The 18322-nt window shown below is 39.8% G+C and overlaps 1 protein-coding gene across 1 annotated transcript; it reads right to left on the bottom strand.

The window, feature by feature from the left end:
* On the bottom strand, nt 2468–12636 carry LOC8060148 (protein VACUOLELESS1). The gene is made up of 15 exons (XM_021457191.1): nt 11567–12636; nt 10599–10889; nt 9648–9787; nt 7806–7911; nt 7630–7722; nt 7243–7332; nt 7011–7124; nt 6173–6295; nt 5903–5976; nt 5764–5818; nt 5297–5478; nt 4278–4407; nt 4092–4194; nt 3595–3692; nt 2468–3018 (listed from the first exon to the last, which is right to left on the bottom strand). The coding sequence occupies exons 1-15, from the start codon at nt 12629–12631 to the stop codon at nt 2851–2853; spliced, it is 2832 nt and encodes a 943-aa protein (XP_021312866.1). The 5' UTR covers nt 12632–12636; the 3' UTR covers nt 2468–2850.

Below are 18322 nucleotides of genomic sequence, written 5' to 3'. Positions count from 1 at the left end.
TAATGCTGGGAAATGGTCCTCATTGAATATGCAGTCAGCATACCGGGCCGTGAATAAGTCCCCTGTAAGAGGCTCGAGGTATTTGATTATCGATGGGGATTGATATCCCACATAGATACCAAGTTTCCTATGTGGACTCATAGAGGTACGCTTAGGTAGTGAGATCGGTACGTATACAGCGCAACCGAATTTTCGCAGATGGGAAATATTTGGCATATTCCCACGTACTAATTGCAATGGGGAGACAACATGGTATGCAGTTGGACGCAATTGAATTAAGTTGGCAGCGTGTAAGACTGCATGACCCCAACATGAAGTTGGTAGGTTGCAATTTTGTAGTAGTGGTCTTGCAATGAGTTTAATTCTTTTAATAAGAGATTCTGCTAAACCATTTTGTGTATGGACATATGGGACAGAGTGCTGAACTTGAATTCCTAAAGCCACACAATAATCATTGAAAGCCTTTGAGGAAAATTCAGCAGCATTGTCTATTCGAATTGATTGAATTTGATGTTCAGGATTATGTGCTCTAAGTTTAATAAGTTGAGCAATAATTTTTGCGAAAGCATGGTTACGTGTGGATAAAAGACACATATGAGACCATCTAGTAGATGCGTCTATTAGAACCATGAAATACCTGAACGGTCCAGACGTTGGTTGTATATGGCCACAAATATCTCCTTGAATGCGTTCAAAAAATTTTAGTGGCTCATTTTGGATCTTGACGGGCGATGGACGTAAGATCAATTTTCCTGTAGCGCATGAAGTGCACATAAAATCTGAAGATTTCAGAAATTTAACAGTATTTAACTCATGACCATTTGAATTGCTAATAATTTTCCGCATCATCCCTACTCCAGGATGGCCAAGGCGTTCATGCCAAGTTTTGAATGCATCAACATTCTGGAAAATTACCTTATACGCAACATGTGGTACGGGTTTGATGTATGTGTAGTACAATCCGGACGGAAAAGAGGGAATTTTCTCAACAATTTGTTTGCCATATCCATTGTTTTTAGTAACAAGGACGCTCGAAAACACTGCGGCGCTGTCCATGGTGGCCGTGGTGACGGATCGGGCCACGACGCACTCCACCAACGTGACGAAGAGCGAAGAACAATCCACGAGCAACATGTGAAGGTAAAACGACATTGATTCGCGCCATAGGGCTTACCGGTGGTCGGTACAGAGGCATGAATTGCCTCTGTTCGTTGTTCTTCTTCCTCAGTTCCTGAGAGCAACGTGTCTGATAACGTGTTTAGTGTAATGTAAATGAAACAAAGATTTTGGGAATAACTGCTGCTTTCATTGATCTTGTTAGATTATATACAAGTGAGAGATCACGTCGTACGGACGTCTCTTCGTAGTCGTATGGACGTGACTCCTTGGTGTTTGAGTACAGGAAGAGCAACTGCTCTTGGCCAAAGGACATGCCCCTTCGGATGGCATGCTAACTGCTAGGCTAACTGCTAATCCTATCACCAGATGAGATCACCGATTAGATGAAGAGGTGTCTCTTCAGAGGAGACATCCTTTCACAACAGGATTGAAGCAGGGTGGCGAGGCAAGCCATTCTGGCCGAAGTCATTCTCTATTCTGGCCCACGCAACTTTTTAAGCATCAAACAAACATGCACTCTAGAGCAGAGAATGGTCATAGTTTTTTTTTTTTTAAAAAAGAGAATGTTCATGACTTTTGGGATGATCTCGTCAGGCTAAATATATAGTGGAAACCAAATCTTCGGTGAAAAAAAAAACTAATTCAAAAAATTGTATATCTATAACTTAAAATTTTTAATATTTAAATTTTTTAATATTTGACATATAGTTCATCTAAATATGTACTCACCAAAAGTCACAATGCAAAAATCATTTTTGAAAAATTAATACAAAAATGAAAAATAGTTATTTTCGTGAGATTTTTCAAAATTATATTTGCATTTCAATTTCTACATATGTGCTAAGTTTCATTTTTTAAAGTTACAAACGTGCATTTTTAAATTAGTTTTCATGTTTTAAAAAAAATGCTCCCATCATATATTTCCGTGTCTCATTGAGTCATTGTGCGCTGGCCAGAAGCGAACAAAGGAGTCACGAAGGCGCAGCTAAGGGATGTCGGATGCAGGCAATATGTACTCCATCCTTTTCAAATTATAATTTTACATCCATTTTGCTATGCGCCTAAATAAATAATATCTAGATATAGAGCAAAATATATTAACAAAAAAAAATCAAAACAACTTATAACTTTAAACAAGGAAGTATGTTTGATTAGCTGAACGAGACAAGCAAGCTTTTTTCATCTAGTTTGAGGGACGAGGGATGTGACAAAAGCAGTTAAATAAATTATCACTTATATTTTTTTATAAATAAATATTTACCCATGGTTTGTTCAACACTTGTCAGTTAATCTTGTTATAACAAATATACTAATTAACAGTGAAACTGCTAATTGACTAAAACCGGTTCCATCTAATTGTGCATTTATCAACACACTAACATTCATTAACCATAATCTAATAAGAATACAGATTAGTAATTCAAAATGTTATTTCTCATTCAAAAGTTGGCACACGGGGTGTCCCAAACGGGGGGCAGAAAATTACCCGCGCCACTTCCTTCGTCCAGCTAACGGGTCTACGCATCCTCGATCCCAGAAATCCAAAATGTCACTGGTGAACCACACGTGCTCTCGCTGTAGAGTTCTGTGACCGGCAATTTCTATGGACATCTATTCACACTGAGGTTAAATCTTCATACATACAACAGAGCAAAAAACAAATAGAAGGCCGATCTGCTCAAAACATAAAGGCGCACATCCGGGCCTACAACTACAACACAACCACGTAGATCAATACGCTCCTTGAAAAGATAGCCGATCCCGCAATGTGTCAAAAATGGAGGCGGCAGCACTGCTCTGTGCAAGTGTAATCTTTAGGCGGCCAAATAGCTCATCACTATCTTTAGCTTGTGAGGCTGCTTCTTCAGCTTCCCTTGCCATGCCCATCCGAGCATATGCCTACACAAACAATCACAACGTTGTTACTGCTTCACAACTCCATTTTCTAAAATCGGAAGTCATATTAATCAAATATTTGGTTATACCTTGGTTTGATCTATCAAGTAAAACTAAGAGACTATGTGTGTCTATCAATATCAATGTTGCTGAACAGCTTTGCATTCTCGTAGGTATATTCTTCTTAGGTTTTTACATAGAACAAGCAAGCATGGAGTTCTACTTCCACATAGTACTACCAAGTTCTCCCTCCATTCCAAATTACAAGACGTTTTGGCTTTTCAAGGTACATTGCTTTTACTATGTATCTAGACATAGTGTATATGTAAGTGTATCGCAAAATCTATGTACTAAAAAAGCCAAAACGTCTTATCATTTGAAATAGAGGGAGTAGCAACCAAATACTCCGTACTTGAGCTTTCTTTCTTTCTTTCTTTCTTTCTTTCTTTCTTTTTTACTCTTAAGGTAACAGCAATGTCTGCCAAGCTACATGAAATATGATAGTGGTAGAGGCCAGCAACAGTTTCTCCAACAAAGTTTATATTGACTCTTGTAGATAGCAAGTGAATTAAAACATACCTCAGATCTTTCACGAGGATCTGCTAACTTTGGAATATATTTGACAGCTTCATTTTTTTGACCAGCATCAATGCATGCTTCCACAAAAGGTTTATAGCCTGTATGTTGAAATAGAGACTTAATACTTCACAATATTATTATCAATTTACCATACTAACAAAGCATCAATGACGTGAACGTATTTATTATTAATAATGGAACATTACATTTTAAAGTTCAAATTTAGCCAATGAAGATAACCCAATGCTGAGAAGTGAGAACTGAGAAGTTTGTGTTTACATCATTGCTGAAGGGTTCAGATCAGGTTTCAACAAATCAACTTTTAAGCAGAAAGAAAAGAAAATTTCTAGTGGGCACACAAATGCTACTTTCGAAGGATAAGAAAATGTTTAGTGTAATGATTAACACAGCCGCTCACATAGAAGAAGCATGCATTTAAATATCCATTCAGTATAAATTCAACTTTTCATGTAACGAATCCATATCTACAAACTCACCTCCTGGTGGCCTTTTCTCTCTTGAAAATTTTTCCAAAGCATCCCAGTTTCCAACTGTGGCTAAAGCGCACGTTTTAAGCCAGTACCACCTCTTATCAGGAACCTGTGTAGAAACAGGACTCATCAGAAAGACAAAAATACAATATTAATTGAACAGGTCCACATGTTTCGAGGTCATTTCAATACCTTGAACTCGGACTTCACTTTGAGTGCAGCTCGCTCGTTTCCCATTGCAATACATGTTTTGATTGTATCACTAACACTAGAACCCACAAATATTGGCTGCTTTGTGGAAACTTCAAGTTCATGCTGTGATCTGGAATGAAGAAACAGAGTGACTACGAGGAGCCATAGCATAGCGAGTTTGAAACAACATTTCACCGACATATCAACGATGCTTCAACTTTATTTTTCACAGCAGCATGTAAGCTTAGTTCATACAGGTTAATAGAAAAGGAAAGACCACAGCTGCTTCCTGACACATGCATGTTTTTCTCCCCATTCACGAGCAGGCACGGCAGCAAGAAATCGTTCTTATTTACTTGAGATTGATGAATGTAGAGGCATCAGGCTAGCATTTTTCATCTAACCATTGTGGTTTCGCACGCTGTGGGTGCTCTAAGACATAATTATTTAGCAGTAACCTGCACATGGTTTCACCCTAGAACTATCTTCAGAAAGGAATTCAGTAAATGACAGCCACATCTCTCCTGATTTTCACAATGAAGTGCCAACCTATATGAATCTAGTACCTTACCTGATTGGCAAAAAAGTCTAGTAAACCTAAATTGCCAGTTCACCAAGAAAATAATAAAGGAGTCCCAACTCCCAATAGAACAATCAGCACTAGCCAGTTGTAGGTCACTCAAAAGAGAAATCTGTATGCATGAAGTTGCATATGACTAAGGCTTATGAGCTGACAAGTGACAACAAAACCCACACGGTGAAGCAAAAATGTATGTTCCGTGCTGATTGAATTGATACGCACTGCCACTATCTCAAATAAACTTTGCGACATGCAATTCCATTGTATGGTTTAGTTGCATCACATGATTTAGATTTTCCATGTAACAAATCACGCATTAACCTTACTCAGAAACAAATTACTGTAAATTTTCATCATTTGAATGTCAAGAAAGAAGCAATAGTATACTCACACTCACATGACAAATTTGGCATCATAATCATAATAAATCATCAAATACCTTAGCAATTTGGCATGCTCTTCAGAAGCTTTGGATTCGAAAACATGTTCCTTGGTCTCAGCAAAAAGTCTATGGGCCTGCTCAATGAGCCTCACTTGTGGACCATGGAGAGGAGACCCCTTGCTTGCCATGGGGTTCTTATCTAATTCCCTTGATTCCTTCAACAAAAGGAAGGCGGCATCCTGGAAGTATTCTCAATAGTTTAGGCAAGTGATTTGTGATGAAAAAGTAATTTTAATCTAGTACTTCCTGCACTTGTAAAATATTGAAAATTTATCTGGTACATCTGCCAGCAGATTTTGTTAAAGAATTCTACATGATGATGGAATTAGCTGCCACAGTGTATGTATATAAAAGCAGAACAGCAAGCCAGAAAGTACTGAAGTGCAAACAATTTCAAGGACAGCACTCATGTAATAAATAATCAGATATACAAGAACCAACAAATCGTTATGTATGCAACCTACTTGAAGTCTCCCAGTCGATAAAAAGAAGTCCTTCAAGTCTTCATGCTTAGAATGTCTGTAAGCAAACTAGAGGCTTTCAACTATGTGCAAGCAAATTATAGAGTTGAGGTAGCAACAGCAAACCAAAAATATATATCACCTTGCATATGCCATAAACAAATCTCTAGCCACAGGCCTTGCATTTATAACACCGAAAAAATCCAAAGGAGCTTTCTGTAAAATAAGATCATTGTTACAGAACATTAACAATTATACAAAACTTAAAGAGACTTTCAGCTATCCTTCCAAAATTTTAGTTAAATCGTAAGTCAAAGGATTACATGCTTGATGTTGGATCCTTGAAAAAACTACTAACAAATGTAAATTAACTGGAAATACCAATCTCTTAAAATGGACAGAGGAGATTTACCTTCTCTACAGCTACCTTCTGCCAGATATGGAATAACACAAGGTACACAAGATCAGTATCGCCACTTTCAATTGCCTTTGATAATGCTTTGTCTTGTTCATCGATGCTTAGCAACAAGGGAATCTGTGAAGGTGAAAAAAATTTAGACGATTTTAAATGCATGGTGCTTTCCTGCTAGATATGAACTAACACCTTCCCTTTTCTTTCAAGTGTGCTAGATTTCCAGTAATTACTAAAGAATATCTCACATCCTACAGATTACTAAAGAATATCTCATATCCTACAGAGTCATGACCTTCTGGCATCTAGAAAGATACAGTACAAAACCATCTTAGTTATCCCAGGCTCAGAGAATCTCACTCATATATAATGCAAGTCAAGCATCAACCTAATTGAGTATAGTATCTTTTACAAAAGGTTGACATTTATCAGAACTGCTAGTTTAATTACTACTCCATACATTCCAAACTGTAAGTCGTTTTGGCTTTTCTGGGTACATAGCTTTTGTTATGATATACATTATGTCTAGACTTTAGATACATATTAAAAGCTATGTATCTAAAAAAGCCAGAACGACTTACAATTTGGAACGGTGGGAGTGCATCCTAATGAGATCATCACTTCCACCAGTTAATCAGAAAGACACTGTGCTGTTTGACTAGACAATTTCATGTGTGGTGTACCAATACCTCAATATGTATATATTTAGGAAAATTCACTGAAGAAACCATATATTTATTTTTTTTAATATACCCTTTTTTCATTTAACTTCACTGGAGAATATCATTATTTATGCCCATCATATCTGCCCGAGTCACAAGCACAAGAGTAAACTTGCCTGCTTAGAGGACTGTGACTCATGATCAACGAGCATTGCAGCCAACCTTCGCCGACCACTGTTATCTGCGTGAGCTGCCACTGCAGCATATGATATCCCTTTACATAGCCTGAGCTGTGACAGAAAGAACATGTAATGATGTAAAAACAAGGAGACATAATTGCAGTAGATGTGCATTTACCAGGTAGTAATATCAAGTATAAGCCTGATTGTGACTTTGGTAAACACAAACCTTATCAAGCAGACCCTCAAGAAGGACTGTATCCGGAAGAGTTGTTGATGCTGTTATCTTCTCACATGCCCAATGCATGATCACAACCTCCTATAAAAGGTTTAAGGCGTAAATGGAAATAATATTGCTTTACCAAGTCAATTTATTGTAAACTAGTGAACATTCCACCCTACTTTACAATATCGAGTTAGATTAAGTGATCCAATTTATCTGAAGTAACCTTGTTGTGAATATGACAAGTAACTTAGAACAAAAATATGTAATGATAGAACCTAACAGTGCCAACTTGCGCAAGTTTATATATGCCAAGGGCAAAGGCACAGTGTTTGCCCACAGCAAAGTAGATTTTTCCAATTAAAAAACAAAAGACAAGAAAAAAGACGTTACCGGGTTCAGGTTAAGGTACTCAGAGATGCGAAGCGCCAAAAGGTGTTGATTAGCATTAATGAGACGTCCAATGAGCACCGTTGCAGTAAGCAGCTAAAGAGAACGGATATATTAAGATACAGCAGGTAGCAATGATAATATGAGCTTCATCAAAGAATGCAGAGGGTAACACAAACCTTGAACTGCTGAATGGTTAGTGGCATCCCAATCTCAGGATCACGAACAGCATTTAGAACTCTCAACATTTTGCACATTTCTTGAAAGCGTTCATGTGGAAAACGACTGCCAAAGCCAACTGGGTATCAATGCCAAGTTCAAATATCAGCAATAAACTATTCTATACAGAGGAATAGCACTACTCAAAAAGAATAATCACAAGTAATTGTCAAAGATACTGGTTAGTATAGCTCCAAACTTTGGTGGAATAAAAGAATTGAGTTGAGCTATAACAGTTAAATATTGCAACATGAGGTACCATACTAGCAGTAATGTGTAAGACTATGGTCCAAGTTAAAAGGCATGGGCATACAGCATTACAGCAGTTGCTGTTAGCCACAAACCATATGCTCAACTGATCAGCAAAGTTAGGGTCAGAAAAGAGCAATATTATTTATGATCTGTTTGAGCTAATTTTTAAATTAGAACCTTCCATAATCTTGACCAAAAAAAAGCAAGCTACATAGGCAATAAGAAAAAACTTGGTAAATGGAGAAGCTTATATTGTAGCAGGAAACACAAACAGTGTCAACTAAACAGAATGTTTTTCCCTGGGTATTTTGAAGCAAAAACTCAACCACTCAGCTATCTTATTATATAGTTCTGTTTTTCAACACCTAATGCTGCCTTCTATTCAAGATCAGATTTGGCTGAAAACCATACAGTAGGACTAAAAGAAATCTATCAAGCATCACCCCTTTGTCTGCACCTATCCAGGGCCTTGCCCAAATTCTCAGTGTTTGCAATCAGGAATTTCATCTGACAACCTTGTTAGGAACTAATTGCACAATTTTGATGATATAAGTGGCAGTTCACATGAGTTAGACAATTAGTAGCCTGGACTCATAAAACTGATTCACATGTTTACTCCAGTTGAGAGGATTAACTGTTTAGTATAGTTGCACAGTCAACTTATCACTAGGCTTAAGGAGGCAGCTTCTTCAATAAGTTTGTGGACCTAACTTTGTCCTTTGCAAAACTAAATTATACTAACTATACTAACAACTATTGGAGAACAAGCTCACATATAACTTTCTCTTGCATTGTTACTCTGTGAGTCTTTGAAACCTGGTGATCCCATCTACTTGTACATACTCCCTCTCCGTCCCAGAAAACATGTCACTCTAGGATTTAATAAATTTGTTCCACAAAACATGTCGTTGTAGCTTGTGGACAGCTAGTGGGGCCATCTGCATCAATTCCATCCATCATGCAAGTGTGGGTAATCATATGATTTGTTTCCTTTCCTATTGAGTAGGTCATGAATGTGTGTAGTTAAGTAGGGAAGGTTGTATCCTTTCCCATTAATTAGTGTGGCAAAAAAAACTAGACCCCAGGGGGGAGAGGAGCCCCCCCCCCCCCCCCCCTGGCGCCAAGGTACCATGCTTCAAACCCGGGTGCGATGGGAGTTTCAATGACTCCATGAACTCAACACTTAAATCATCTTGACCAGTAAACTTTCTTAGAATTGCCAGAGTGACATGTTTTTTTGGGATGGAAGGAGTACTTGGCAGGGTACAGATACTTAGGGCAAAATTGTCTGCTGCATGAATATTAATCTACATGTCACCATAGATAGACACTTAAGAAATAGTAGTCCTATACTTTATCCCACTTAAGTTAAAATTTAGAATGTGTACCACAGTAGCAGTCAAGGATACAAAGTATTCGCCATCAACAAACTTATAAAATTAGTAGGGTGGAAAAGAAAAAACAATCAAACATGATGACTGACAAATAAGAAAATTAAAATTACTAAAGAAGTAGTCAAATATAGCATCCTAAAAGGCAGAAAAGAGAACCTGCAGAAAGCTAGGCCATATGTAGCGGCTCTCAGCAATGTTCGCTGGCGTGAAACATCAAACTCATGGCCAGCAGCGTCAATGCAAGCCTCAATTGCCTCAGGCAATGAAGATGATATTAGTTGATAGTTGTCATAAGCCTGCAAGTGTGAAATATTGTTAATGTTCACAAGATAAGATGAGATTAATATCCCAAATGACTACAAGTATTTCTATGGTACTCGTCTACTTGAGATATTGACAGACTCTGAAATAATTTGCAAGTAGCATGTGTGGAAGGCAATAAGGTGAAGCATAAGCAAACAGGTCAAGCTAATAAGCTTACTATAGATACATACGGTCTACCAAGCTGAAAATATGATATGTAGAATCATTAATGTTGTACGACCTGCATTGCTACCAACTAACTTGTGCAATAAAACTTTGATGTTGCTGTGGTCTACCATTGAAAACCAATTTCAACTATGAGTAAAAACAGAAGTGAACAATGAGTAGAAAAAAGCGTCAGAAGGAGTCACTTCCCAATTTGTTTAGCATTTTGTGTGGGAATAGCCATTAAGGCCAAACCAGTTGGCAATCCATATTTTGAGGCCATGTAAAGTGGTTTCTTCCAGTTTTATTATGTTTGTTTAGCGATCTTGTGTGTGTGAACATACAAAACGGTCAAAGGAGAGTATTATCTTGATAATAACAGAAATTAACAACTGAGGCATTTCCTAACTTCTTTTCAGCGTATCTAGAACAACTTAGAATCGTAGCTCATACAACATGCATTTAGTGGATAAAATGTAGCATGCAAAAGGTCTAATCACTAAGCTAGCAACAAGTGTGCAGATGTATACTAGTACTCCTATAAGACAAAGTACAACGATGAAATGATGTTTACCTCCATTCATAATTTAATCACATGGGAAAAGGAGCTAAAAAAGTTCCTTGGATTATAGAAAGTACCTTTGCACTTTGCCTGTCATAGTGATCACGAGCATCATACAGTAATGCCGCTGGAGACATGCTTCCAATGCCAAAAATTAATGTAGTAGAGTCCGGCACTCGGTGTAGAAATTCCATACTTGAGTTAGAGAGGATTCTTACACCATCGCACTCAGGAATCAGTTTTATGGGTTCATCATAATTATATTGGACAGGATCTCCATTTGGACCAACCATCAACAGCACCTCAGGCCAGTATACGAGTACACTGTCTAGTCCACACCAAGCTATTTGCTCTGGTGGCAGTGCAGACTACAAGATAGCCAAAAGAGAAGAAAAGGCAGTTAACAATGAACAAATGTACAAGACAGTGCTAAAAAACAACATAAAGGGCAGAAGCATATCTAATCTAGAGTACAATTCAGTAACTCTTTCTCTACTGCTTAAAATGCAGAGATGAAGTTCCAAATGAAGACAAAGCAAAAGAGCAAAACCAAAAAACAAAAGAGAAAAGTTCCAAGTACAGTTATATTTCTCTTTTGTTAGGGAGCTGTTAGATGCTGGGTATAAAGGAGGCACCGAGCACCTACATGCTCTATTCTAGAGCAGAGGTTGGGATTTGGGAACTGAAAGTTCAAGTGGTAGCAATATCCACAGCCAAATAAACACACTGTTCATCATAGACAGAGCTATCTGTTTACTAAAGTCCAACAGTGATCAATCAACAAGAGACATAACTAAAACTGTTGCTTCTCAGGAACAAGACTGCAAAACATAAATTAGCCAAAAAAAAAACACATTCAGTGCCATTTTTATGTAGGAACAATCATCAGTCAGAACCTCCCTCAGCTACAATGCAAACTAATCTAAATGGCTTGATATTATATATTTTCAGAGTTAGATCTAGCAATTCATGCTTGGAAGCTCAACAAAAGCACTAAGTAAGCTCAGACATAGATAGCACAGTGCAGTAGAGCCAAATAACTTACATCGCACTCATACTCGAATATGATCCTAGAGAAATCAGTGGGGATCACGAGAAGGCGCCCATCATGTGCAAACGCTGCAAGAAGCTTGCCATTGGGTGACACTGCCATCTTCTGCACGGGTCCAATCTCCAGCTCCACCCCAAGCACCTGTACGCCATCCTCGTCAACCGCAATGACCCGGTCGCCAACCGCAAGCAATACTTCTGGGCTCCCCGACATGACAAACTGTGGCTCCACCACGGCCATACACAGAACATGCTCCTCGTCACCGATGTCTGGGTCGGCGAGGTCACGGGGGTGAGGGTCGTCGGCCTCGATGTCAGTGGCCACCACGACGCGGTTGTCTTCCGTGAGGATGGCTACACCACCGCCCCAGAATTGAGCATCGGCGACGCCACCTGAGTCCGGCGGGAGCAGGGGAACCGGACTGGAGCTAGGGCTGGGTTGCAGATCGGGGAGGCGGAAGCGGAGGAGCGAGCCGTCGGAGAGGAGCGCGAGGAGGCTGAGGGAGCTGGAGAAGGCGAGCGAGTGGAGGCGCGGGAGAAGGGGTGGCCAGGGCGCGGAGGCAATTGGGTGGGCGGAGGAGGAGAAGAGGAGGAGGCGCCGGCGGGAGGGCTCGGAGTGGAGCTGCACGATCTTAGAGTCGTCGCGGACGGCAGCGATCGGGCCTCCAAAGGGCGCGGCGGCGACGATGTGGGTGGACAGGTCGAGGCGACCGATCACAGCACCGCCGACGCCGGAGGAGGACGAGGTCGCGCCGGCCGCAGCTGGGGCGGACCACGGGAGCGGGGAGTAGAGCGTGAGTCGGCGGTAGAAGCGGTCGGAGAGAAGGTCCCACTCCGCCGCAATGGAGACGGAGGAGGACATCGCCGGGCAGACGTGGGGTCGGTCGCCGGCGGCGAGGCGAGGCGAGGCGGGAGCGCGGCCGGATCGCCGGGCTGGGTGAAAGAGGTGGACTCGGGGATCGAGGTACGGTGGCTTGGGCGCTGACGTGTAGGAACCGGGCGTGGCCGGGGTTCGCTTCGCGGCCCAGTAGTGCTGGCAGGTGGGCCTAGTCCAGCCCATTCTGATGATGAACTCATCATGGTCGTGGTGGAAGACTGGAAGTGGACTCATGTCGACGACAAGGCCGGAGTCGAAGAATTTTGCAGGTTTTTGGCGTGCCCTTTGCCTTGTTTATTTCTAAAAAATTTTACAAAATAGAAATAGTAGCACTTTTGTTTGTATTTGACAAATACTGTTCAATTATGGACTAACTAGGCTCAAAAGATTCGTCTCGTCAATTTCGACCAAACTGTGCAATTAGTTTTTATTTTCATCTATATTTAATACTTCATGCATACGTTTAAAGATTCGATGTGACGGGGAATCTGAAAAATTTTGCAAAATTTTGGGAAACTAAACAAGGCCTACCAAAGCCTATGCACACAAGTAGCCATTACAATCAGTGCGTGTGACAGAAAAGCAGCTATGATCTAATGCTAGTTAAGAATCATTTAGAGGAACAACATGTTTTCTAGATACCTAAGGGAAAGGTCATGGTTGCCTTTCTAACTACGAAGTATATGTAGGTTAAAGCACTCCAGCCAAAAAGAGCTCTTCTTCGACGTTCACGGGTGGAGCAGTTTTTTTCTTTTTTTTTTTTTGCTACAAACAACTCGGCTAGAAGAATGTTTAGTTCAGCAACTCACGTAGATAAAAAGTGTACAATGGTCATAATATCTTTATTACTTTTTTTCTCTTTTCTTTATTTACTTTTCTCTTTCCCTGTTTCTTCTGCCCCATCTTCTCTCTTTCTCTTTTCCTTTGTCCACTCATGCTACGTCCCTCTGAGTCGTCCATTTTGCCTAGCTTATTTTGCCTCCAATGCCCCAATGACGCCTTGTACACCTCCATCCACTTCCGCCCCTGCATCTCCATCTGCTTCAATTTGCACCTCACTCGCGTGGAACTAGGGCATTTTGGGTAGGACCTACATGAAGAGTGGAGAAACCAATTTTTCTTAGCTCCCACGAAAGCTTCCTCCTCCAAAGAGCATGAATCGTTGGTGGAGGCCCATGGTGTGGAGCCCTTTGACCCTGTTTGGTCGGCAGAATTCATAAGTTGTGCGTGAAGTGGCTCCGAGAATGCTACCAAACAGGATCTATATACATCAAAGATTTCACTTTTGATAATAAACACTATGATACACAAACAATAAGGTAAACCATATATGGTTAGTTGTGTGCCACATGTATATCCTTCGATCCTAAATATTGTTGTACATTAGTTATCAAAATACGCATACAATTTCTAGCACAACTCAGTGTATACTCTCCGCACGTACTTCACTTATGTGTCATAATAATCAGCACTTTGTTGACTTTTTTTTGTTTTTTAATAACAACCATCCTTTAGTTTTGTTAGACAGTGAGACGTATGTGGTGACTTTATCAATGACATGATTTATTGGCTTAGTACTTTAGAGAGACGCATAAGAGTAGGATGTGTGTGCGTGTTCATATGAGTGAGTGTGTGTGCATGTAAGTATTTACATTTGTACAGTGATTTGTAAAAAAAATGTATCTGTTCTACCATCAACAATATGTGAACTATGGCCTTGTTTAGTTTGGGAAAAATTTTAGATTTCGCTACTGTAGCACTTTCGTTTGTTTGTGGCAAATATTATTCAATCATAGACTAACTAGGATCAAAAGATTTGTCTCGCGATTTACAGGTAAACTGCATAATTAGTTTTTGTTTTCGTCTATATTTAATGCTTCATGCATGTGCCGCAAGATTCGATGTGACGGGGAATCTTGAAAACTTTTGGAAACTAAACAAGGCCTATGTCTTGCTCTACAACTTCTCTTACAACATAACCTCAAGCTATATGGTCTAAACTTTGTATATCATCTTACATGTTGATGTACCATTCACTTATGTGTCATGCTTTGCGATTAATGGACTTATCAGCTTTGTTAATGTCGGTACGATAATGCCCCACTATTGACCTTGATGGTATAAGACTCATCATTTTTTATCTTTACTCGTCTAGTTCCATCAACCATTACTTTGAGAAAAATTCTTAACTACTATTGAATTTCTTTCGGTATCCCATATACCACTAAAAAGTTTTGAGTCCCCTAATTTCCATCCACCTTAACTTTCTTGTTATACTTGCCACTTTTGCCCACTTCCATTCACTTTGGACTCACATGGTAGCTTGGGTTTGTGTAAAAGGTCAAAACTACTGATTTACTCTTCTTTTATGTTTATTTGTTCCCTCCTTTATGGCCAAAATTGTATCCCTATACCAAGAGTGGGGTGAATTACATGTCTAATATAAACTTAAAATTAATGTCGAATGTAAATTTAAAACCTAAAACTCACTACAAAAATCTTTAACTACTCTAGCATGATACACACTTAAGGTTTCTAGTGCGCTTTGACTTACCCTCAAACCAGAAAAGTTTTGCCAGCTAGAGCCAATTCTATTAACTAGTCTATAGCTAATCTAAGAAGGTAAAGGCCACACAAGAACTCAAGTAAGATATGGTGGACTCCTAGAGGCAGAGTATGCTAAAACTATATATATAGCCACGTTTTTGGTCATGGATAACCCTGTGTGCTATACTCAGAATAGTGTGAATTGTTGCTTTCTTCTCTCGCACCTAATGGATTAAGGTTCAGCTCGAGGCCGCTAAGATGAGAAGAGAAGGGAGCTCTTCTCATCACTTAGTGAGCGAGACGAACATATGAGTATAGAAGTATGGTGATGTTCATGTGAGTCGATGTTGAGAAGAGGTGTGAGAACCTAGATCCTCGGATGGATTTAGGGTTTAGAGATGATTCATGGATGAAATCTCACTATTTTTGTTACTATTTATTTACACAACCCATTGTCTCGAATATTATGATCGCTAGATCCCTTAGATATAGATCATGTTTGGCATAGATCTAGCTCTAGAAAATCTTGGATCTGGAGCTATAGACATTGCTCTTTGGATGTGGAGACATTGCCAAGCATCTCTAGTTCTCTACTACCATGTTTTGGTGGACGTTATTTTCTGTTTTTAATCGATTTATATTTATGGATTCGATCTCATAGTTTGTGGTAGGTTATATCCAAATGACTTTGATTTATGTAATAAAATGAGCTGTAATGCTATGTATGGATATGATAGTTTTTCATTCATGGGACTATTACAATTGTGTAGAGCTTGAGATTTTTATTGAGGAAATTGTAGTTAGTTTCAATAACCGAAGCGAAGATGGTACACTCCATTGGTTTTTTTTTTGAAAGGAGGCAGGTTGTGTTTTTCAATACCTTTGTTAGGTCCTGCTGCATTGCTCCGTAGGCCAGTGGTGTTTAGGTCATGGTATTAGTGTGCGAGTCCACGAATAAACTAGTACAACATGGATGGTTAAGCTTTTGAGTGCCTTTTGCTTTCCCTTCACATAGAGGAAATTCAGCAACGGTGGTTGGCATATCAAATCGCCTCAACGTCTTTGGGATATGCAGAGAAAAGGTCAACTGACGCAATGACAAAAGGGCTATACTCATCGGCAACTGAATCGATGGGACTTGCAAGCAAGAGTCTCAGCTAACTCGAGACCTCAAGTTTCTGATTCAGTGTATGCAGGCATGCAGCATGGAGGCTCGGTATAAGTCAACTTTTTTTTTGACGATTTTAGTATTGAGAGATTCGAGAGCAGAGAGATTGTAATAGGACCGTGTAGTTTACAGCGACAAATTACCATGTCTTCATAAGATAATACAGTTTCTAGAAAACATGGTTGGTAGATTTGTTCTGCAAAGCAGTGGACAAGTAGATTTATAAAAGGAAACATCTCGTTCTCTTAATTAACAAATCCTTTGTAACGTTCCTTTTTTGCCTGTTTTTTTTTTCTTTGTGTAGGGATAAAGCAAAATGAATCTCTCCTCTTTCTAAACAGATCTCGTGTCACTTCATGCAAAAGATATACTAAACATTGCATTGTATGTTTATCCTATTGGACAAAAATAAATAAAATGTGGTGAAAAAGTTTGGGGAATAAAGGCGCATTTCCGGCGGGAAATAATTAGGTGCACCACACAAGGATATGCCATCAGCGCAACTAATTACATGTCACAGGTAATTAGAGAAATTAGGACAATGGAAGAAAGAACATGCTGACTTCATTGCTTAAGTTTATGCATGCTACTGCCAGCTGAAACAGATCGATTTGATTATTAGACGAATGGATGGCTTGTGAGCTTTTGAGGTGCATGATTACTAGCTTGTAGAGTTGTGATTGTACTGCTACAAATTGCTTACAGTATCTCATACTAATTTCTTGCCGGCAGATGGTTACAGACTCACAGGCACCACATGCTAATCAGGAGCCACTGATGCGATCCTGCACCCGGTTTGGGCACTGAAGCACTTACTGTCCAGTTTATTTTGAGCCGAGGTCCCAAGCAGGAACCGATGGAATTCCGGTGGAGCTCATCAGATCATTGGTGAATTGCGGTTGTTGGAAAGGAGATCGCAGCCATCATTATGCTTCAAATGAACTGCATTTCCAAATCCATTAGATACGTAGCTCGCTGCCTAGCCTGCTAGCTACTTACTGGCTTATATTCGAAGAAAGTAAGTAGGTGATCAATCGTCTGTGGAGGATGCATCAGTGCTTGCAACGACTTGTTGGGCTCAACTGTATCAGTTTCTGGTTCTGCAACCACATGCTGGTATCAACTGCCTCTGTTTGTGTACACCATACTGCAAGATTGCACGTTTTCAGAATATTTTATTCTTCAGATTCAGAAGTAGGAGCAACTGATAGAACTCTGTGGTGCTGATCAGTGTTGTTGCTGAGAAGAAACATCCACAGCAGCATGAATACATGATGGTGGTATGGAGACCAAAGGCTGCCACAGTTGCATGCATAACTGATAACTCAACCTTTCTCTGCTGGTCTGGTCTCATCACTGGATTTCCATGGACAAACCGAGCATTGGTCCAGGATGCAGCAGGATCTAATGAGTGAGACTGCTGCTGCACAAGTAGCAACTCATAGCATGCCTGTCATTTGGAATTTCGGTCTCCTCGTGAGTGTATAATTTGGACACCGTGTGACAGGATTTCAAGAGCATTATCTCATTGTTTATCGGTACCACCTGTCGGGTTACGAAGGCATGGGCAAAGGTTGGGAAATTATTTTGTTTGGGAGAATAAAATAAAAGTATAAAATGGCTTATCATTATGAGAGTGTTGGTTAAATTTCTGTCGTTATTACTATTATCGCTTTAATTATCTCCCTCGAAAAGCTCATCATTGGCAATCTCGGGGTTAAATATTCAGAGGGAAAGGGTGGCATGGTCCAGTTTGGTTACACATTTTTAAACTGAAAAAGGACTGTTCGCTCCATTACAAGGTGGTTATCCAAAAGGCAATAGCATCACACATTTTTCACTCGTAGAGTTAGACCTACAAGCTACAAGCCTACAACCTTGCAAGTTTCAGTGCTTATTAAAGGGTACGTACAATTTGCGTTAATGTAACTGACTGAGCAAAATGCACAATATATATGTTCCAAACCTCCAAAGTTCTGTATATTCAGCAGATGGTGCAGAGTGAATGAGTGATGCTATCTAGAACAGTCTAGGTTTCGCCTAGGACGAGTAAGCGTTAAGAACAATCAGTTAGTCCCATTAACGGTAATGGATGTAAGATTCGGAAATGATAAAGACCTGTCACATCATCTTGGTAATACAGTTACCACACGTTGGAC

This window comes from Sorghum bicolor, chromosome 3, assembly GCF_000003195.3.
Source record: "Sorghum bicolor cultivar BTx623 chromosome 3, Sorghum_bicolor_NCBIv3, whole genome shotgun sequence".
NCBI classification, from domain to species: domain Eukaryota; kingdom Viridiplantae; phylum Streptophyta; class Magnoliopsida; order Poales; family Poaceae; genus Sorghum; species Sorghum bicolor.
The sequence above is the reverse complement of the archived record's forward strand: the minus strand, read 5'-3'. Positions and strand labels throughout refer to the sequence as shown.